The sequence below is a fragment of the Parastagonospora nodorum genome, assembly GCF_000146915.1.
Source record: "Parastagonospora nodorum SN15 chromosome Unknown scaffold_27, whole genome shotgun sequence".
Taxonomy (NCBI): domain Eukaryota; kingdom Fungi; phylum Ascomycota; class Dothideomycetes; order Pleosporales; family Phaeosphaeriaceae; genus Parastagonospora; species Parastagonospora nodorum.
Genome location: NW_001884575.1, coordinates 96,400 through 118,579, shown reverse-complemented (window position 1 = coordinate 118,579; position 22,180 = coordinate 96,400). Strand labels below are relative to the sequence as shown.

The window sequence follows — 22,180 nt, the reverse complement described above, 5'->3', positions numbered from 1 at the left end:
ACCACACCAACACCACCACCAACAACAGCAACAACAACAACAGCAACAGCAACAATGTCTGCTGTCCGGGGCCTCGTGTCCTTTACCGAGCTCGCCCGCGGCGTCTCGGAGGGCAGCGATGCCATGTCGGTTTCCTCGGGTGGCTCCGAGGAGCACGAGGACCGCTGGCTCTGCTGCGGGTGCTTCGAGAAGCACGACGTTGGCATCGCCAACGACGTCGGCGCGCGTTCCTGGTGGTGCGGGCACGCGCAGTGCTCCAACTGCTGGGAGTACTCCCGGGTCGCCAATTGGGTGATCGGGATTCCGGGCGGCGGGTTGATTGGGGATGGAGATGAGGAGATGGAGGAGGAGGCCGAGGAGGAGGAGGAGGAGGAGGAGGAGGAGGAGGAGGAGGAGGAGGAGGATGAGGAAGAGGAAGAGGAAGAGGAAGAGGGCGAGGAGAGGGAGGCGGAGGCGGAGGTGGGAGAGAACGCTTTGCCCTAGGGCACTGCGTTGGCAGCGGTGCGCCGGCACCAAGGCTCAGATGATCTGGGCACGACGATTTGGCTCTTTTTGAGCCTATATGAATGAATACGAATTCTCCCCTCACTGAATACTGAATGCCTCCCCGCTTTGTGATTCTGTAGCGTGAACTGCTATGTATTGATACTGAATGCCTCTCCGATTGGTGATCCTGCGTCGTATTTTGCTACTTATTGAATGCCGAATATCTCGTCCTCTTGTAATTTCGCGGCGTCGCGTTGGTGTTGTTCCATTAGGAATGGTATGGAAGGCAACCCCGCAAAACTTCACTGTCGAGCGCTCACTGCCTGTTCGTCGCATGTTGTACAGTGCTTCTCCGCCGTAGAGAGCACACACTTCGTCGCCGACTTTGCAGCCTGGTACTGCGATGCCGAATCGTCCACCTGCTGTGGCGAAGAAGCAGTGTCCTACCAAATGTATTATGGTGCTCATAATAGTCCACACATACCCTCTTTCCTCCTCTTCTAGGGCATGGAAGTAGTCGTATCCGCCTGTTGTTATGGACTTCAACGCATTCCGGATGACCCTCTCAGCATCCGGTGTGATGCGCCAGTCCGCCGGAATGGACATCAGGAAATGGGGTGGTATTTCTTCATCCGAAGTATGAGACAAACGGCGAGCAAGACTCAATCCTTCTTCTAACCATTTTACAGCGGCCACGTGTGCTGGGTTCTCCATATTCCAGTGTTCCCAGCCCCCTTCTTCGCGATAACTAACTTGCCCACGCACGTCTGAATCTTGAACGATTTCTGTTATTCTGTCTAAGACAAAACCTCGAACATGCAACGTGTTATCATGGTCGATGGAGATAGAATTCTTCAATGGATGGCTCATAATCGCCGTAACTCGCGCCTTGGACTTCTCTGTGTCATTGTCCTCTTGAAGTATGTTGGTTGGTCGGACGCGCGAAACAGCGACAGGCCGGTTCCATTGTCCCGAAATGCAAAAATCACACGCTGGCTTTGCTGCGAGGTCCGAACACCATGACGGCAGCAAGTCATCATCCCGCCCAATCGTGGGAGGAAGTATCAACAGGGACACAGACTGTGCTGTCATAATCGCAGCCTTGAAAAACTTGACATATGTCTTGTGATACTCCCCACGTCCTTGCTCACTGTAATCAACCGCGGTTATAAGTTTTGCTTGCAACTCTTCGCTAAGTAGTCCGGCTATGCTCCAGATTCTATCGACTGGCTCTTTTACGCGATGATTTCGCAGTCCAAACAAGAATTCCGCGAGAAACGCATCGTTTCCAGACTGCATGTCAATCTGGCTGTTAACGATGGTCATGATGGTCACGTAGGCAAGACTGGTATATTTGGGTCTGCTTGGGAGACGATCGGCAACTCTGCGATCGTAGAAAATATATCCACCTTGTTGGGAGAGTCCATCTTTTACTAAGATCATGAATGAAGGCGCGTCGATATATCCCGTCCCGCATACGAGGGTGGCTCGGTCCGCAAGAACTATTTCTTGGAAACTGCTTTCATTCAGCACGACACGTTTTTACCAACTCTCATGAAAATGGATCTTACGTCCACAACCTCCGGAACCACTCATGGTCTAGTATATGCATCAAACCTTCCCAAACTATGTCGTCATTTCTTGGCCATTCTCCCCCCCTCCAATCATCGTCCCATGTCAAGTAAGTTGGTAGCCAAGTCTTACTCAGTTCCACAAGATGATCGAATTGATTCATAAAAGCATGCATTGCGGGGTTTCCAACACCTAGCCACACTGCCACACTTATTGCTTTTGCGTAGATCTGCCGCATCAGCGGAATTTGACCAGCCTTTTCGACTTCGTTCTCCTGGTCGATACAAACAGCATCGACCCACCACCACAACCGTTGAAACTTTGCGAAATTCGCGAGCATCTCATAAGCGGTCGGGGTGACGAGAAGACTTCGATCATTTCCATTGCAAGGGACTCTGATTGAGGCTGGAGCGGTTCCCCAGACATAAGATATCGCGTGGAAATCAGGTTTCTGGTCAAGTCGGAATACCTTTGTGGTAAGGCTGATAGTAGCTTCTTCGGATAGCCAGGGGAAGACGTGTTGTAGAGGTACAGGGACTGTCTCGGTTACCAATAACCGGATTTCCCCAGGGCCGAGAGGTTGATCGGAGTAAGGGGACTGGTCGAAAGCTTGGCTAGAGTCTGCCATGATGCCACAAGAAACCGAGAGGGACTCCGCGGATTGTTCACACGTTACTAGGCTATCACATCTGAGGAGTGGATTGCCGCTTCAATGGTCAAAGGACCGAGTTCTTTTTGATATGCTGCAATGAGTTCCTTCCTTCACTTCTGGTCGTGCGCTGTCGTGCCCGAGTATTTCTAATAGAGGGATAAGTGAGGGGTAAGATGGAAGAAATGATCGCAAGGCAGACTTCACGTTTTCCTTTCGTATGATTGGCGCCTTGGTGGCGGTGGCTGTGTGTAAACATGACCCCAGTAGGCGCCACAATATCCAAGTTATCTCCTTCTATCGATTAACAGGGGTCGATTAGAACTCGCCATGCATAGCCATGTCGATTTATATGTTGCTTTGCTAATGTACATAGCCTTGGACCTTTTCAGACGTGGCGTTAGGATCTATATTCCGTGACAACGAGGTAAGTCCTACCCTTGGAGAACGTAAAATGCATTGAAATTGATATATCCTCAGCTTATGGCAAAAGTCTCATCTGGACCAAGCCGTGCATCGTCCCGTTGGTCCTGGTCCATCAAATGCGGGATGAACGCAACACCACCGAATTTTACAGCCTTGGCCTCTACTCCAGTACCCTCATGCTGCAATACATATAGCGGTTCGCCACCATAGAAAACACATGTTCCATCCCCAGGCTTGCAACCAGGGGAAGCGATACCAAAACGACCACTGCTTGTGGCAAAGAAAGAGTGTCCAATCAACCTGGTCAAAATGCGCCACAACTTTGCACCCCAGTGTCTTTTGTCGGGAGCAATATGTCTGTATCCTTCCTCCATACCTTCCATGACAAGTTCAAGCATGTGGAACATATCGACGCAAAATCTTTCTGCCTCGGTGCTGAAACGGCTGTCGCGGAAGAGGCAGGACACAAACTCTCTCGGAAGCGTTGTGTCATCTTGCTTGCAACGAGTACGTTGAGCGAGTTTGAGTGCTTGGAGATAGTATGCTACGATAGTGCGGATGGCCGCGTTCGCTGGATCGAGGTCGCGCCAATCGTTGCAAGGGTCACGACGCCACAGAGGAAGCAGGCCAGCTCCGTCCACGACTTCTTCGATGGTATCCACGACGAATCCACGGACGTTCAAGATTGAGTCGTTGCTGTTGATTGAGATCGACTTCAATGAATGATCAACGACAGCCGCTCGTTTCTCGACACACTTTTGCACATCGTGTTGGGGATCAAACCACCAGATGCGTTGACGCGCCTTGGGCAATTGGCGCGCGCGCCAGGAGTGGTTGATTTTCAAGTTGCATGCAAGCTCGCTGGAAGAGAGATCAGGACACCAGGATGGAAGCTCAATGTGATGCTGTCCGACAGATGGCGGAATGTTCAGAAGAACCAGAGACTGCTCCTCTTCGAATACAGCCTTGGAAAAGGATAGATATGTCGTCCAATATTGGGAGCGAGAGCCTTCACCGTAGTCAATCTTGGATGAAAGTCGAGCTTGGAGACTCTCAGAAAGGACACCAGCGATTGCCCAGACTCGATCGACTTGTTCCGTGACCCTCCTGTGCCTGACATGGTAAAGCAAGCTCGGTAGTTCCGCAAGTTGCACTGGTGTATCGCTGCCCTTGCTATGTCGCCAATTAATGACACTACATGCATTGTAGGCAATAGACAATGACAAATCGAGATTTGGGATTTGATCGTAGTGGTCCACCCCGGGAACTACATAAGAACCACTTGCTCCCTGTTCCGGATAGTAAAAGGCCACAAAGTCTTCGAGTAGTCTCCACATGTTCCCATAGACTATGTATCCGCGTTTCGCAAGCACAACTTCTTGGAAAGTCCATAGGCGTGCGAACCACTGGTGGCGAACAAGGTGGAACAGCCCTTCCCAGAACGGGTCACCGTCTGGAGGCCAGTCTTTACCTCTCCAATAGATGTCCCCTGTAGGATCTGTAGGCGTCCACGATCTAGAAAGCTTGCATACCCTAGGTAACTCTTCCATAAAAGCCGTGACCGAAGAATCTGAGGCTCCCAGCCATATGACAACTGCTTCTGCTTTTGAGTAGATCAGGCGCATCAGCGGTATCTGCATAGCCTTCTCTTCCGAGTTCCTCTGATCGATACAAACCGCATCGACCCAGAGGTTCCTCCCCGCCCCTGCTAGAAATCCCAGCAGCTCATGAAGCGTCGGTGTGATAAACACCGGGCATCCATTGCACATCACACTGACGGACGCAGGCGCGGTGCCCCAAACGTACGACACTGCTTCGTAATTATGCTGTTCCTCAAGCTCCACACGGACAGTATGAAGCTCTAAGGATTTTCGCGATGATGTCCATGGAAAGACGTGCTGCAAGGAGGGCTCAGTGACCCATTCAGCCTGCAAAAGGCGGATCTGACCGGGCTTTAACGGCTGGTAGTCGTAAGGCGACTGGTCTCCAGAGCTATCGTAGGCATCGCTCTCGGACTTCATCGCCACTGAACCAGGCTGCGAATTGTAAGAATGACAGTAAATAAAGAGCGGGGTTGGGCATCACTTCCACATGTAAGCAGCGTTCCTACTCAGCTGCTGACCTTGGCAGATATTCAAATACGTGCTGTCATAGGCGAGGAAATAGCCCCCATACTAGGCAGCGGCAAAAACATTCGCGTCCGTTCTGCACACGCGCGAAGTGATGTAATAGTTTTGAGGAGCTTACATGTTCCTCTTGGGGGAGGGCGGGACAGGAATTCAGTCTGCGTCTGGTGCCCATCTACCATTCTTCCGCATAGGCGTCCTGTCACAACATGTGGTGATCCAATCAGCGATGCTACGCGGTTCACGCGTTCTGCAGCGTTGCATTTGAAGTGCTGTGCACTACGTATTGTATTGTCGGCTGAAATACGATTACCTCACGCACAAACCGCAACTCCTCACAAGCACATTTCTACATGGTCAAAGTATGACAATCATTCACATTCACACTATAAACCAATGCACCCGCAGCCCAGGTATCTATGCGTCCCTATCCCCAAAAACCCACACATCTTACAAGAAAATAAAAGAAAAACGAATGTAAACATACTCGACAAAGTTAAAAGCCTTAATAATCCTCTTTCATCAACCCCGACGTCAAATGCGCTCGTACCTATCCCAGACGCCCGCTAACCCAAAACACAAAAAACCGTTCTCATGCAAAACTCAAACTTTTGCGTTTCTCGCGAAACACGGAAATATCTACCTCTTCTTCCTTGATTTGTTTCTTTCTTCTTTCTTTCTTGCACGTAGTATATACGTAAAATGTATTCCCCTCATACCAAACTAATCTCCGCCCCCAAATAATCATCCAAATCGCTCCCGCCCCTGACCGGTGAGCCCTCGCGACTCTGCGTAGGACTCAGATATTCATCAATGAAACTCGAGCGTGCGGTGGGGATATATAGCGGCTGATACGACACGCCTGATTTCGGGGGCGTGAGGGGGTTATTACTGTTGCTGTCGATGGATTTGTGGTACAGGTCTGGTATGCGGATACTCGGCGGGCGGATGGTGGCGTTTGATGATTTTTCGTCGAGGGGTTTGTCGGATGCGGGGTGGATGTTGCTGCCTGGTTTGGAGGAGGGTGTGGCGAGGGAGTAGTCGGGGAATGTGAGGGGTTTGACTTCGAGTTGGGAGGCGCGGATGCCCTGGCCAAACATCACTCCGTCCTTTGAGTCCCAGAGGCGGTCGCTGACGATGTCGTCTTCCTCGTTGAGTTGGAAGTCGCGGATACTTCCGTCCAGGCTGCGGCGTATTGGTTCACTCTCGTAGAGCATCCGTTCTGGCTCCGCGAAGCCTGAGTCTTGGTGGACAGGCATGCGGTAGCCGGTTGCGACTGAGAAGCCGGTGTCGGTTCGCCTCGCGCGCTCGGGGAGGTCGAAGATGGAGAAGCCGGTGTTGACACGGGAAGGTCCTACTGAAGTCGTCACGGAAGAGCTCAGGTCCACTTCGAGCTCGAGATCCGCAAGCTCCAGGGGATCTGAAATAGCAGGAAATCGACTTCGTATTGGAGAGGCTTGCGGCGAGTTATGTTGTGGTTGCGCCTGAGCCAGTTGATGCACTCGATCACTGAAGGATGCTCTGCCGTCTACGCTGGTCTGCTGCCCAATTTCAGGCTGCAGCAGACTGGTCTGTGGTGCCTGCGGCTCAATTGGCATGAGCGCAGAGAAATTTAGAGGCGCATCCTCAACCGGCTTGTTCGTCGCGAATGAATTCTCCATCTCGGCAGGGGGTGTGGTAATGCATATCTCCTTTGGTTCTTGGGTGGCAAAGTCATGCACGCTGATATCGCCACAGCCTCTTTGGACAAGCTTAGTGTCTCCGTCAACATAGATTTGTTCCCATCGCGCCTCCCTACTGGCTGGAAGGCTGGCAAGTTCGTTTTCCAGCTCTGAGTCTTCAAGAGACATGACCGACCGGTGACCAGGGTATGGTGAACAGTCACTTCTCCTGTAGCTTTGTGCGTCACCTGGTGAGCGGCCACGGTTGTTGTCGTGATTGGCCATGATGTAGGAGCCTGAAGAGGCAGGGTATTCGGTAGGCGGTACCTTTACGTCCTCGAACGACGACTGCTGCCTCGAGTGACGGCGATATTGCGTTATGTCGTTGAGATCGACAGCTGTGGCAGGGTCAATGTACTCCTTGTCGCTCCTATGCGTGGAAACGCTTTCTCTTGAGGTTACTGTAGGTTTCATCTCGATGACCTGATACGGTGGTGGGAATTGCTTAAGAAGTTGCGAGGCCGAGGGTCGATTCCGTGGCAGGCTGCTCATACATGCTCGCACAACATCTCTGAAGTAGTCGGGAATGTCGGACCGGGGATGGTCCATAGTCTTTGTCAGTGGTCGGTCCTGTCGTTCCGGCTCATCTTGTTGTTCCGCGATCGCCCACAGCACCATGCCGAGCTGGTAAAGATCAGACTTGACTCCTATGTATATCGATATCCTTTGGCCGCTCTCGATGAGCTTGGCCAGCTCGGGCGGCTCCCAGCCCACTGGACATCCGCGGCGGTTGATGTCGATGATTTTGGCATCGTCGTGTTTGTCAATGACAATGTTTGATAACGTGAAGTCACCCTGTACGTAACCTGCTTCGTGTATTTCTGAAAGCCCTTCCACAATCTGGCGCGCCCACTTTTCACGACGTTCCCAGGGTAGTTGATCGGTTGGTTTGAAGTCGTAGATCATGTCGACTAGTGCACCCTGATCGGCATAGCTGATCAGCAATCCCTTGATCAGATCGTTCGTTTCGTCCACAATGATGCCTTCGAATTTGATGACAGACTTGGAGTCTTGCAAGCTACACAGAGCATTGATCTCGTACAGAAACTCCTCGACGGCGTCAGGTCCGGGAATCTCTTTCTTGATGAGCGGCTTGTTGTTGACGGCCACCTTGTACACGAAGCCGGAAATGTGCGAGTCGAAGCAGATGGCGTTTTCCTTGAAGCGCTTGCAGTCGAGATGCTCGATGGACGAGGTCGAGGGATACGGGATGATTTCGTTGACGTCTTCAGTGACGTGGACGTGGAGGCGGCCATCGGTGGTTTCGAGCTTGAGGTTTGTCACAGTGTCGTAGAACTGTATGCCGCCGAGTGATCCACGTATCGCTTCGTATATCCTGGCGCTCTTGTCGCGTTGGTAATGCAGTGTCTTGAGATCCGCTTCGAGGGAATCGGGTTCGAGCTGGCGGTAATCGCACGACACGGTCACTCTCCTCCACTTGTTGGGCTCTTCGGCGTATGTGAGGAAGAACTTCTCGCGATCGGACAAGTCGCGGAAGTGCATGCTGAGGTTCAATATCCACCGTGCTTCCAACTCTTCCTGCAACCGTATGTCGTCCACGTCTGACACGGATCGTTGCGAGCCTCGCTCTGAGAACTCATCCACCACATCCAGCTGGGGTGGCTCGCCTGCAGACAGATGGTCTAGGCTCTCGCCATAGTCAATCTGCCGTGCGCCCGCGGGGAGATTCTGATCCGACGCGCCGCCTATCGTGGTTTCGGGCAGTGGTTTCTGCTGTGTTTCGCTGTCCTGGGGAGTCAAGACGTCTGGCGCAGACATGGAAGGGGCGGAGATAGGGGGCGGAGAGAAGTCGCGTCGCGGGAAAGGAGTCGGTTTTCGGTCTGCGGACGACGCTCGTCGCTGCTCGGGCTCGGGCGGGACTTCGAGTAGCTTGTCTCTCTTCTCGCTGTTCATGCGCTTGAAGGTCAGTGAGCGTGGGAGCCCAGGGACGACTCTCCTGCTGTTCTTCCGATCCAGCAGGCCCAGCCCGCTCGTTCTTGTCGCGTGCTCCCCACTCGAATGCGGCCGCCCATTCTCCTTGTTGCTCTCATCCTCGACCTTCAATGAGGGTACGGGCCGGTGGCGGAAGGCAGCTGTGGCTCGCCGTCTTCTCTCTTCAGCCACGAGCCAATCTTCTGGAAGTTGAGGCGCTCCCAGACGCTGCGGTGCTCGTTCACTTCAGAGCGCGCCCGCTGTCTGCTCCGACTGCGGCTCGACTCTCTATTTCCATTGTCTGTGGACAGTAGATGGGGCATGGTCTACTATCGCAATTGCAATAGCACACGCACCGCAAGACGCGGCGTGGGGACGTTCCTCAGCTCGCGCGGCCCTCTTATCCCTCTCTGCCAGCCTTCGTCGTGCGTCAGGTAACGTGCGCCGACTCGTCGTGACGGGGTGCGTGGTGCGGGGGCGTTGCTGGTCGGATGCGTATCGATTGGTTTGGCTGTTATCGCTTTGGCGCCGTCCTCCTGTCGTGTCCTTGATGTGTGTAACTGTGGCTGTTCGCATCCATCGATCTAGTTTATGCTCTGCGCCTGGAACCCGTGTTTGCGCATCTGCAGTCCTCCTTGGGTTTGCCGTCGCTGTTTGCTCCTGAGTGCTCTCGGTGAATAGAATTTCCGCTTCACCGGCTTCCTAATCCCGCAGAGCACAGCCCGTGATATTATTGAGGCCCAAGCGACATGCCAATACCCTCGCGTTGGCGCCTAACCGCGAATTAAGGATCCGTCCAAACAATGCAAAGAATAGCAATGGCAGCCAGAGTCCGGAGTGAGGCTCGAAAGGGCGCAGAGGGAAAGGCTGCAAAATTCGGCTTCGGGGTGGCGACAGGAATGGGTGGTCTGAGTCTGAGTCCGTCCGATGTGAGATGAGATGGGGATGCGATGCGCCAGATGAGGCTGTCCAATCAGCGCTAGTTCGCACCCTGAACGCGACCAGGCTACGCCGCAACACTGTAATCGTAATCGTAATCGTAATCGGTGACCGTATCAGGAGGAGGCTGGAGAGTGACACAACGCGGCTGTATTGGAACAAGTCTCACGAGAGCGGGGAGGAGAGAAACACGTTCAGAATTGCGTGTGCATGTGCAGCACCGCACTGTTTTTGCTTGCTGCCCCATTGGCGTGGCGGTCAAGCACCCAACACTGCATTGGACAGGAGACCTGCCGCCCTGCATCAACAGCAGCGCAGTCGGCCCAAACCAAGGCCCTTTTCATTCGAATCAGACGCGCTGTAGGCATGAGTCGACCTGCGAGACACGACAGCCCTGCAATTGATTGGCGCGGAGTCGTGTGTGCCAGCCACTTTACAAAACTGCGGTGAGTCGCACAATCTGACCACCGCTTGTCAATATTCCTCTACCCACCTTCCTCCAACAATGGCGGGACATGCTGAAAATACCGTCTCCTCAATCCTCCGCCATCAGCCGGCATTGATTGTAGCCCCCTCTTTTGGGCGCGCATACATTAGTCCAGACATAACCGAGTGCTAACTCCTTCACAGGCCCTGCACGCAGTTTTGCTTTAGGTAGCTTCGGCTATGTTCACATACACAAGAGCCCCACAGTTGCGTCGCACAGGAGACGTTTTCGGCATGCTTTCGACGTGCAGCCCACTACTGCATGCCGTGGTCCTGCAGCAGTCGCTTTTCGGGAAAACTGATCTCTTCATCCTCGGAGCTAGAACACCAGCTGCAAGAGCATGGAAACTCACAAGCCGTGCAACATTGATCTTGCACAGTTGATGCATTCGACGCAGCTGTCACGATTGCCCTTGCTGAAGTCCTGATCCCAAATCTTCACCGGTACCTCTCTTCTCCGCCTGAAGTGAAGCTTGCCCCGTCCCACACTTCAACACCACCAACACGCATGCTTCACGATGTATGACAACACACATCATCTAGTCTCTCTCTTCCCTGTTGATTTGTTCCCTCCTGTTCGCATAAACATATAGTATGCGTTGTCTACCCAGGGGCTTTGACACGTCAATCCAGTTCATGCGCGCGAGGCGCTGCGCCAGCGAATCAAGCGACACTACAGCAACTTCAATCCTGCAAAACGCCAGTGCGAATTATTTCTAGCAATCCCTGATGGAACACTGAGCTGTGCAGTGACTTTGTGAAATATTGTACAGGTTTTCTCCACTTCTGCGGGACGGACGGATATCGTGCCGATGCGTCGTCTTGGATGACCCGACAATCCAGCCGCTCGCTTTCTACCAAGGCAAGATTTTATCAGTCCCAGTACCATCCTCTTTCCTCCCATTCATCCAGCCTGATACACCGGATTCTGCTTCTTGTAATACTTCGTCAACACGGGCGCTTGCTCCATCTTCCATCTACATGCTGTCCTTGCAATCGCTTCCGTACTTCTAGATTTCTTCTCAGCGCACCGCAACGTCCTGATTTGCGAATCCGCAACGCTGGATAGACTCAGCTCGGCGTTGCGTGTAAGTTGGCGGTCGCTAGAAGGCGTAGAAGTAATTGCAGCGCGCGCCGTAGCCTTCTCGTGCGCTCTAGTCCTCCACCGTGCATGCCGTGGTTTACATGTCGAGTCGGATCTGCTGTTTATAATTGCTCCGGATGGTAGTTGCCACTCCGTTTCCCCTCTTCTTTCTACCTCTTTTCCCTCTTCCCCATCCCCAGCCCCATCCCAAAACTCCTCCACATCCTCCCACCGAACCTTCTCATGTCCTTTGTCTCTCATATGCGTCCTCACACCGCTTACACTCCCTTTCTGCGCTCCGCAATACAGGCACTCGTGGTGGTTGAAGACGAGTGTGTTGAGGAAGCCGAGGAAGGATGAAAGGTCGGGTATGCGATCGACATGAGGTATGTACAGTCCATGCGTTTGGCTCATATGCTCGAGCGTGGAGTCGATTGAAGAGAGTGTGAGAGGGCAGAACAGACACTGCTCGACTGCTACCATTCCACCCTCGTCACCCTCTTGTTCTCCTTCGTCTTCTTCTTCATATTCATCCTCCGGCTCTATGATTGGCGGCGATAGAGACCGTCGTCTAGACTTCCCACTAAGCCTTGGGATGTGCCTCCTCATACTCCTCTTCCGCCAGCACACCTTCCCCCGCGATCCGGCGCCGCAGATTCCCCACATGCCAATCCGACCGCATGTGTTCGCGCTGCTCCATACTGTTCGTAAATCCCAGCCCGCAAGTATTACACGGGAACTTCTGGGTCGGAGCAGCCATGCTGATGTATTTGCTCCCGGTTGTTATAACTCTTAACGGATCGGAGAGTAGGTAATAAAGGAACAAAAAAAATACACAAAGACCTACCTAGGGTCTCAAAGAATCGCCTGAAATTAATACGGCTTTACCAACGCACATGGTGCACATTATATCTCCCCGTGTACAGTACTACTATCCATCGCGTATCATGGTGGAAAAAAGTCACGTGCATCCCCTTCGCCACAATGACTCATTTTCGCTCACTCCACATCACCCACGACAGCCAAGGCGCAATCAGGTTGCCGCTGACAGCTCGATAAACGCCCTGCAAGCCCACGAGAATGCGTGTCGCGGGTGTGCATGGTGGCTGATGGCAGGCTAGCCGCATTCGAAGGTGCGTGCATGAAAGATGGTGGTTGGCGAGAGGGCTTGGTTTCGGTTGATGTTGTGGAATCTGTATGTGACAGATACATATACATTGTCTCGAGTCCATCAATACAGCCTTTGATGAACTCGCGACGTTCAGCGCGGAACAGCGGCGCTCGGTCCGTCCCGCTGCGAGGTATGGAGGGATGATGCCCGTTCTCTTTCCGCTGCTGCATCACGCAAGGGGCCAATCGAAGACTTTGAAGTGCCGAGTGCGATACGATGATTTTAGAATGACTAGGTTGAAGTGATGAGATTATATATACCTATTATACACATTGGTCACACATGCAGTGGCCCTCAAAGCCATCGTTTCTATACTAGCTGTTGTATGCAAATGCCAAAACGCCGCAGAATGCGCTGCTTCTTACTATCTTTTCACGGTATCATACACGTGCATGCATTCAGTCGTCATCTTCGCCGGACTCTTCTTCGTCGTCTTTGCGCTTTCGCTCTTTACGCTCACGGTCGCCCTTTTTGGTCTTGAGGTCGTCTTTCCAGAGCTTGTTGGCTGTATCGCGGTCGACATCGGGGAAGACGATGCTGAATACGTCAGAGTACCAGCTTACTGGCTTTCCTTCAATGCCTTCTTTGATGTTCTGTTTCAATGTTAGTTTTGGTCCTCATCTGGATGTAGGAGATGAACGTACCTCAGGAAGCTCCAGCCAATCGCTCATGTTGTCTTGTGGGAAGATGACGGTCTTTGCACCAGCTCTCCTTGCCGCAACCGTCTTCTCGCGAAGACCGCCAATCCTTAGCACCTTGCCCGTGAGCGTGATCTCACCAGTCATGGCCACGTGCTCCTTGATAGGTGTTTTAAGCGCGAGACTCAGTAAGCTGGATGTCATGGTGATACCAGCACTGGGTCCGTCTTTGGGTGTCGCGCCCTCAGGACAATGCAAATGTATCCTTGCGTGCTCGAAGAACTTGTTCTTGGGATATTCCCTGGCCATGACGCTCTTAGCAAACGAGTACGCAACACCGGTCGACTCTTTCATGACGTCGCGCAGAGAGCCAGTGCGCTCAAGACCGCCATGCGAGGCAGCTGTTAGTGCATTTTGCACTATTGACTCAATGTAAAGCGCAGAGCCGCCCATTGCCGTCCATGCAAGACCCATGGCAACACCGGGAGGAGTGGTTTCGTAGAGACGATCGGAGATGTAGACAGGCGGGCCGACATAGTCTTTTAGGTTTTCCTGGGTGATGGAAACGTGTACAGTGTCGGGAACTTTAAGCGCGACGCGAGGCTTCTCCACGGACTGCTTGTCGATGTTCTCAGGTGTAGCATTCGGGTCGGTGTCATCCTTCTCCGACTCCTTCTGTGCAGCCTTGCCCTTCTCGGTGAGCGCATCCGCTTCTGGCAAAGCATCCTCGCCAACCTCAGAGACAATCTTGAGAGCAGCCTTTCGGTATACCTTCTCAATATGCTTCTTCAAGTTACGAACACCAGACTCACGACAGTACTTGTTGATCAGTTCCACAATCGCACCGTTATGGAGCTCCACATCCGCACCCTTCAATCCGCTCATCTCCTTGGCTGCTGGTGCCAGGTATTTCTCGGCGATGGCGATCTTCTCGTCAGACACATAGCCAGAAAGTCGGATAACTTCCATACGATCGAGGAGGGGCTGCGGGATCGTGTCATCCATGTTGGCTGTGCAGACGAAAAGGACCTTGGACAGATCAACAGGCACGTCGAGGTAGTGGTCCAGGAAGCTGTTATTTTGCTCTGGGTCGAGCAGTTCCAACAGTGCGGATGCCGGGTCACCATGGTTGCTCATGCGACCCATCTTGTCGACTTCATCAATGAGGACAAGTGGATTCTCCGTTTGACACTTCTTCAGCGCCTGGATAATCCGCCCAGGTAATGCACCGACGTACGTTCTTCGGTGACCCTTGATTTCGGCGACATCGTACAGACCACCAACGCTGAAGCGGTAGTACTGGCGGTTTAATGCGCGTGCGATTGACTTGCCAATAGAAGTTTTGCCAACACCGGGAGGACCGACCAGACACAGGATCTTGCCTTCCACAGTACCGCGAAGCTTACCGACCGCGATGAACTCCAAAATACGGTCCTTGACATCCTTTAGGCCGTGGTGATCCTCGTCAAGAACTTCACGAGCGTGATTGATGGCGAAGGTCTCGGCGCTACGAAGGCCCCAAGGTAGCTGAGTGAGCCAGTCGAGGTAGTTGCGCGTCACATTGAACTCTGAACCATTGGCCTCAAGACCCGCAAGCTTGCCCATCTCCTCATCGAACACTTTGCGGACACCCTCGGGCATGGCCAGTTTGGCGGCCTTTGCAGTGAACTTCTCAATTAGCTTCTCCTTGCCGTCAGACTCGATGCCAAGCTCGCGCTTGATCTGCTTCATTTGCTCCATCAGCAGGTACTCGCGGTTCTTCTTGCTGACTCTCGCATTGGCATCGTCGGAGACCTTCTTTTGTAGTTCGGCACTCAGCAGCTCCTTCTTCAAAACTTCGAGAGACTTGCTCAGGCGCTTCTCTATGTCCATCTCTTCGAGAACAGACTGCAACTCGCCCGACTCGGCCTGTGCGACTGCAGCAGCGAAATCAGCCAATTTGACTGGGTCCTCACTGACGTTCATGGTCGTGTGTACGGAGAAGGTAGAGATATGGTCGCGGAAGAGTGGGTTAAGCAGGGCCACACCCTTGAACGTGTTGACGATCTCGTTGATGAGCACCTGGATAGTCTTGTTCGTCTTCATGTCATAGGGCTCCTCAGCCAAGTTCTCAACTTCAGCAACGCTGACCTTGCGACCCTTGAGCAGCGCTGGGATGTTGTCCTCCTGTCCCTTGGCTTCTTCGCTAGCCTCCTCGAAGCTCGCCACGACGTCGCCCTTGGCTTGATTGGAGGGCGCTTCATTGACCGTGGCTTCTTCCAATGTGCTCTCGACCACAGACGGTGTCTCGGGTGTGCCCTCCTCAACCGCCTTGGGTGGAGTGAGGTCTGTCAGCTTTATCCTTCGGTGGGGATAGAGAACGCAAGTCATGGCGAAGTTGTCGTCACCGCCAACCGGGAACGCGTTGGTGACTTGGCAGAAGGTGCCAACACTGTGTACTTCGCTTATATCATCGATGACATCCTTGTCGACGCTGTCCTCCTTGAACATGAAAGCACCAATGTATGGCTGGCCACGCCGGACCAATTCTAAGAGTGCCTCTCCAACGGCTCTGTCTCGGATGGTGATGGCCTTGTAGAAGCCCGGGAAAAGCGGACGTCGGAGCAGCGGTATAGCCATGAGTTGCGGGTAGACTTCGGGTACTGCAGGGCTCACGGGCGAAGAGCCTTTGCGCTTTTTACCGCCATTGTCGCCTCCTGAGCCGTCTCCTCCTCTTCCTGCTGCGGCACTGCGCCCAGAAGCCGCACGTGGTGCGTTCGAGTCGTTTGCTCTATTCTTGGCTTCAAGCTCCGCTCTTGCCTCCATCTCAGCGATCTTGTCTTGGAGTTGCTTGAATGTTCTTCCCTGATTGGAGTCAAACTCCAGCGCCTCGTTTTCTTTCTTCTCGTCCACAGCATCTTCTTCTGCAGGCTCTGGTGGCACTTTTGGGTCTTTGGGGTCCTTTTCCTTCTCTCTTCTCAGCGATGTAGAGAAGTTACGGTGGGCGAGTAGCGCGGCGGGCGGCGATGGGCACCGAAGCGGGTAACGTGATACAATGGATGCAGTGCATTGTGCAGGGAGATAGCGCGCCGATGCTCTCGACGCGAGATTTCGTGTGGCCGACGGTGAAGCATGGCGAAGAGCAGCCCGCCACGGCAGATTCGAGGTATGAGGCATGACGAGCGGAGGGTAAGTGCGACCTCGGAAGGCAGCGATAAACTTCAATGAAAGGGAAGTCGTGAGTTCAAACCCCACGATGATTGGCGATAATGCACTGAACGCGATGTTGCACCCAGGAGGCGCACAGTGGGGGAAATGATGATTGGAGTCGTGGCGGGTGAATTGCTCAGCAGCTTTCCGAGTCTCGACATCATCGCTCAAGCTCCGATACCACCGATGGCAAAACCTCGGCATCACGCGAGCATCCTTGCCCCTCTTTCCCTCTGCACTTCAACGACGCGTCCTTCCTACTACACCCACGCGACCCGGTAGCTCAATCCATCGACTATAATTCGCGCGGAACCCTTCGCAAGCTCGCTATCTTCGTCTGCAATCAGCACCTGTCAAACATGCAGAACTTCATTTTTCAAAGTCGCCACCTCATTTCCCCGTGACTGAGCCGCGCGACCTACCGATGCGGTCAAACAAGCAGAACGTAGCCAGTATTTGCAGGACGCAATTTTCGCCGCTGTCCGTCAGAATGCCAGTGTCGATGCGAAGAGGTGGTGGCTGGATGCTGTAAAGCAAATGACTTCCATGCTAGCCACTGCACCGCGTGGAGCGGGGACCCAAGAAGCATAGATTCTGCAGTCACAAGTCCTTGATTGTCGTAAGACCATATGGACAATTATGCGTCACCACCTGGACAACGCCAATTCATCATTGAAGAAGAGGCCCTATTGCGGAGCGCGCCCAGCGCAAGCGGCACTCGCCGACTTCACGGCGAACGCATCCTCGCGAGCTTTGAGTGATGTACAACATGCACGACTTTGATCAAGCACGGCAAAACCAACGTACTTCAAGCTTTATACCTCTGGTTGGCAGTAAGGTACCTTCTCAGACAAGAAATGTTATAGGACATGTTAGTGTTGTGGAAGTTGGTGATCACGCAAACGTCGTGGTTGTCCATTGACTATGGAAGGGCCGAATCATTATGACGCTACGATCTACTGATCTAGGCATCATGAGGTCACTCCTTCGAATGATTATATATGCTGTCGACCGCTACACTCCGCATCGCCGTACCCGTGCTCTTGGGAAAAGTAGTCGTCGATAAGCACTGTTCAACAAACCCGCATCTTATGGCAATACCCTCGACTGTCCATCATGTCTAATCCTTCTTCGACGAATGAAGAGAAAGGTGCGCTAGACTGAGCTTAGTCCGAAAGGTCACGCTGTAGTGGGCTTGCCGACGCCAGCCTAGAGCATACCGAAAGGTCTTTCTCGGCGAACAATGAACATTTCAAGCCAAACCAGGCGCAGTAACCTGGGAACAGTCAAACCTAATGCATGATGTCAAAGAAGTCGAGCTTCATACCTGAGACGGGCCAGACGATCCTGACTACCCGTTTGCTGTCTTCGACATCATACGTTCTACTTGTGTGGCAGTCACAGATTCGACTGGTCACTAGCCTACAAAGTCGTTCCTCATAGTGACGGTATGTTTCTTCTCAATTCTGACCCGTCTTCCACCGGGCTCGTATGGTGCTGGCAACGACTACATGGCTTCTCGGTTCAACGTCAAGAACGAGCACGTGCAGCTGGAATCTTGGCGCTGCCCTCTTCCCACTTAAGGACGATTCTACACCAGCATCCTCGGATCTCTTTTGTTCACGGCTGACTTTTTCATCTATGGTTGGATATCTCGTACACCTATCGACTGGATGGTCTCCGCCATTGGGGAAGCTATTGTCGGCGTAAGTATTTATTCCATCTATATGGGCATCGTAAATTACCTCACCGACGCTTACGAGAACTACGCTGCATCGGCGCTATCAGCTGCGTCGCTTGGTCGCAAAACTTTCGTCGCTTTTCTGCCTTCCGCGTCGTACTCGCTCTTCCAGGCCCTTGAATTTGGCTGGGCGGGCAGTTTACTCGGATTTGTGTGGCATTGAGTACTGGACCTGTTGTCTTGCTATCCAAGGGCCCAGAGATTCATGCGAACAGCCCATTCATGCTTGACTCGACATTCGATGAGGATGAAGATGAGGATAAGACCAGCAGAGCGGTGCTAGTGGCAGAGGAAAGGTGGGACCAGCGGGTGTTGCAGGAGGTCCGCCTCGAGGCACTGATGAAGTTGTCTGAGATCACTGATATTCATGTTACATTTTTGTATTCGCTATGCTATTTCATCCCTCAAATCCCGCCAACGCGTTTTCCCTCCTCGCCATATCTCCATACAACTCCCCCTCTCCCGAAGTCCGCCTGATCCTCTCAGATCCTGACCTACTCAACCCCTTCAACTTGCTCACCACAGAACTCCTCCTTGGCGGCGTGGTGCGCTCTTCACGCATCGACGATGCCCTCGACAGCGAACTCGGCAGCGTTTGCTTCGTCACATCAGACCCGCTGCGCGTCGACTGTCCAGATGTCGTACTCCAGGATAGTCGGTTAGGAATTGCTGAAAGGATCTGCGATGAGGCTGTGGGCGTGTCAGATCTGCTATCCTTTGGCTCATCATGACTTCTTTCCGCCACCTCTCCCTCATCATCCTCATCATCACCGTCTCCAATAGCAAATACCCCCGCAGGCGTCGCGGGCCGCTTATTCTTCTTCCACCCGCCATCGTCTCCATCGAGATCAACATCCTCCCATTCATTGGCCGGAAGTTCGATTGTTTGGGATCTGGACTTTTTCTCCACGAGCGATTCACGTTTTTCAATCTTTGCCCATGCTTCTGCTGCGCGCGCGTCCTCGCCGTACACTAGCTCCGCGGTGTTTTGTGTGGAGTTGTATCGGCCGGAGAGGGCGTGCGTGTATGCGGGCTGAGGGGCTTGTATGTCGGGAATGCTGATGACGGGAGGGATGTCGATGCGAGCGTGCGAGGATAGGGGATGATGGGCTCTGTATGTTTGTGTATCGTCGAATTCTTCATACATCTTCTTACTGTTGCTATTTGCTCGCTTCCTGTAAGCCTCCGGTAGTGGCTGTGCGACCGGCGCGACGTTCTCAGGCACGACGTCCCGCTCGAGTGGCGAGCTGATGCGCGTGATGCCGCGCAGAACGATACCATGGTCGTTGATATGTCTGGTTCCATCGGTGTTGTTCGCTCGCTCGACGTCGTGGATGCGAGCGCGGCGGACTTTGAAATATGCTGTGACGATGCATCCGACGACAATGAGTGGGAGGCAGACGAGGCCTATGATGAGTACGATAGCGGGCATGATGTGTGGTATATCTTCGGTAGCTTGAAGTGTGTGTGTTTGAGGAGGCAGGAGAGCGCGGGGCGAGGTTGGTGTGTTGGATGCAAACATTGTGAAGACGGACCTTTGAATGGTGTTGTTGTTCACAAACATATGCATTTCACGGTATGCATCACGTTCGAACAGTCAAGACATTAGAGAAGCGTATGGCATTTGTCGCATGGCGCAAGATTGTGCAGATCAACGTTTTGCCAACGTCACTGCAGCCTGTCTGCCCTCATTTCAAACACACCACTTCCTCCGCTTCTCAACCGTCCTTCTGAGAGTCGATGTCCTTGTGCCCTAATTCTTGAATGCCCTTGAAAACATCGTGAGGGCAAGCTCTTAGTCGGTGGACGGGCAACATTCGTCCCAATCATCATTCAGGCTCTTCTGGTAAATGCGCCAAAGTGAGCTCTCATCTGGTGACTTCTCTTCTGCATATAGGGGATCATACTCCAGCTGCTGCAAGAAGTTTTGCTTCATCTCGTCGCGTTGCTGACTCCCTTCTTCGCCCCATGCCGCTTGCATACGAGCCCATGTACAGTCGATTCTTTGCTCCAGCAGTGCTAAAGATGCGTCGTGAAGTTTGAACAGATCCTGAAACGGCTCGCAAGGTGGAGGGCAAAGCTCTTTAGCATTGTGGTCAGCTTCGATAAAGTGCGCTACCCACTGACTTGGGACCTCAAACTCCTGCCCACATCCTGTGATGGGGCAAACACCGGGCCCAGGCCGAAAATGCAAATAGTATGCCTCTGTGGCTTGCATAATCAGAAGTGGACGCGCCAGTGATAGGTGAAAGAACTTTTGTTCATTATATGCAAGACTGATATACGATCCGACTGGACCAGCAAACTTCTTCATCGGTGGAAAAATGCTTTGACGTGTCCAAGCGGGATCAACCAGCGTCCAAGTAGATGAACTGTTGTTGCGGCGGGTTTTGTGCCAAATGTGCCTCGATGGGATCCGTGAAGAGTGCGGTTTTCGACCGAGGAGGCACGATACGGAGACGGAGATGGCTTCAGGGCATCCCTCGGCCAACTTCGTCAGCTCAGAGGGCGCCGGTGATCCAAAGGAATGCGAGCCGAATTCCGTGCTCAACACAACATCGACGACTGAAGGAAAGCGGCTCCTTAATGTCGTCCAGAACTTAGCGAATTGCTCGGCCACATAACCAGAAGGTAGTCGTTTACTTTGCAAGAGCCATCCAAGCTGACCGCCTTCCCACCCACTGAACGTGGGCGGTGTATAAGGATTGAAATCCACTTCAATGTACCGCATATAAGCCAGCGACTCGGGGTCATGACATGAATACGCAGGATGTCCACCAGAAAATAGCCAGTAGCCATAGACGTGGTAGCGCGTTGTTGATTCGGACCAGAACAGCTTCTTCGCCTCGTCACGGACGGTAGCGGATACGTGCATGAGCTGAAAGAGACTCGCCGAGTCGCAAAACGTAAGAATGTGCCGCTGTAGCTCCAAAGGTAGTCGCAGGAAATGTGGAAAGCGGTCATTTGAGGCTACTGTTCCAGGCTGCTCTGCTCTGACGTGGTGGCAGAAAGCTCGACGCGTCCCGCCATAAACCGTGGCGAGAAGGTTCCAGTCAATGCATGGGGTCAAAGGACCATTCTGAATCACCCCGAATACCATCATTAGTGAAGGGTCAGATCAACAGGCGTTGTGAAATTGGATGAGAATGATACCAAGGGGAAGGCTGCAGGTTTTCAGGTGAGCAACCGCGCCACCTTGGCGTTATATTAGCATGCCAAGACGTGCTACAGACGCTGATCAGGGTGGCAGTGACAGAGAATAGTGTATCTGGGCATTAGACATTGCAATTGCCTGTTCTCGGGGCTGAGCCACTTGCGGATTTTGGTTTAGTGGCATGCGGCCATACTATGACAAGGTGGATGCAGGGAAATTGTCCAGTACGTCTTTGCGCCCCGTCAGGCAAATGCCGCAAGCTAAAATGCTAACAGAAATCCAAGACAACTTCACGTACGTCAACAACTAGAGTCTGATCGACATCAGGGACCCATCAACTACGACAATTTCCAGTCTCTGCTCGTTAAGATTGGACGCAAGTGAGAGCTGACGCTACTCTATGGCGAGGAGACGGCCATCGAAGGCAATGAGGTGGACACTAAGAAGAATGCGTTGGAGAGCTTTCTCAATGCTTCTGCTGTAGTGGTTGCGCCATACGTAGTCACGAAGGATTGAAGAATGGTGTGAGCTTAAGATACATGCTGATGGGATCTGACTTCTCCATCAATGGTTTCGTTCAGGGCAAGAGGGAGATAACAAAAGGCCAAGGGATGAAAGCATGCGGGCCCTTCTACTCAGAATGGTATCAAGCGTTACTCAGCTGCATTGAAGATTTGGAAGACAATCTGCAATCAGAGTTAAAGTGCTCTTTTTTATATAGATTTCGGCGGAAACCTAAATACAATTCTCAGAGCAGTGTCGTGTACGAAAGGTTGTGCAGATGAAGCCCCAGAATTCTCCAATCAAGATGAGTCCGCGATGGGTGCGACGACTACTACACTGCTCTTGGATATGGACTTGTTCAG

At 52.8% G+C, this 22,180-nt stretch overlaps 8 protein-coding genes across 8 annotated transcripts; 1 reads left to right on the top strand and 7 right to left on the bottom strand.

Annotated features, from left to right (window-relative positions):
- Positions 1-54: 54 nt before the first annotated feature.
- Positions 55-483, top strand: SNOG_13526 (hypothetical protein; the record flags this gene model as incomplete). Its single annotated transcript, XM_001803682.1, has 1 exon — positions 55-483. The coding sequence occupies one exon, from the start codon at positions 55-57 to the stop codon at positions 481-483; it is 429 nt and encodes a 142-aa protein (XP_001803734.1).
- Positions 484-788: 305 nt separating this feature from the next.
- Positions 789-2,686, bottom strand: SNOG_13525 (hypothetical protein; the record flags this gene model as incomplete). Its single annotated transcript, XM_001803681.1, has 4 exons — positions 789-929; positions 967-2,002; positions 2,058-2,085; positions 2,191-2,686. 4 exons carry the CDS (start codon positions 2,684-2,686, stop codon positions 789-791), a joined length of 1,701 nt encoding a protein of 566 aa, XP_001803733.1.
- Positions 2,687-3,183: 497 nt separating this feature from the next.
- Positions 3,184-4,470, bottom strand: SNOG_13524 (hypothetical protein; the record flags this gene model as incomplete). The annotated part of the gene is made up of 1 exon (XM_001803680.1): positions 3,184-4,470. The coding sequence occupies one exon, from the start codon at positions 4,468-4,470 to the stop codon at positions 3,184-3,186; it is 1,287 nt and encodes a 428-aa protein (XP_001803732.1).
- A 1,533-nt stretch (positions 4,471-6,003) lies between these two features.
- On the bottom strand, positions 6,004-8,894 carry SNOG_13523 (hypothetical protein; the record flags this gene model as incomplete). The annotated part of the gene is made up of 3 exons (XM_001803679.1): positions 6,004-6,047; positions 6,152-7,381; positions 7,475-8,894. 3 exons carry the CDS (start codon positions 8,892-8,894, stop codon positions 6,004-6,006), a joined length of 2,694 nt encoding a protein of 897 aa, XP_001803731.1.
- Positions 8,895-11,241: 2,347 nt separating this feature from the next.
- SNOG_13522 (hypothetical protein) lies at positions 11,242-12,181 on the bottom strand (the record flags this gene model as incomplete). Its single annotated transcript, XM_001803678.1, has 2 exons — positions 11,242-11,992; positions 12,033-12,181. The coding sequence occupies 2 exons, from the start codon at positions 12,179-12,181 to the stop codon at positions 11,242-11,244; spliced, it is 900 nt and encodes a 299-aa protein (XP_001803730.1).
- An 809-nt stretch (positions 12,182-12,990) lies between these two features.
- SNOG_13521 (hypothetical protein) lies at positions 12,991-16,386 on the bottom strand (the record flags this gene model as incomplete). Its single annotated transcript, XM_001803677.1, has 2 exons — positions 12,991-13,185; positions 13,237-16,386. 2 exons carry the CDS (start codon positions 16,384-16,386, stop codon positions 12,991-12,993), a joined length of 3,345 nt encoding a protein of 1,114 aa, XP_001803729.1.
- A 2,171-nt stretch (positions 16,387-18,557) lies between these two features.
- SNOG_13520 (hypothetical protein) lies at positions 18,558-19,682 on the bottom strand (the record flags this gene model as incomplete). Its single annotated transcript, XM_001803676.1, has 1 exon — positions 18,558-19,682. The coding sequence occupies one exon, from the start codon at positions 19,680-19,682 to the stop codon at positions 18,558-18,560; it is 1,125 nt and encodes a 374-aa protein (XP_001803728.1).
- A 273-nt stretch (positions 19,683-19,955) lies between these two features.
- SNOG_13519 (hypothetical protein) lies at positions 19,956-21,260 on the bottom strand (the record flags this gene model as incomplete). The annotated part of the gene is made up of 1 exon (XM_001803675.1): positions 19,956-21,260. One exon carries the CDS (start codon positions 21,258-21,260, stop codon positions 19,956-19,958), a length of 1,305 nt encoding a protein of 434 aa, XP_001803727.1.
- Positions 21,261-22,180: the final 920 nt, after the last annotated feature.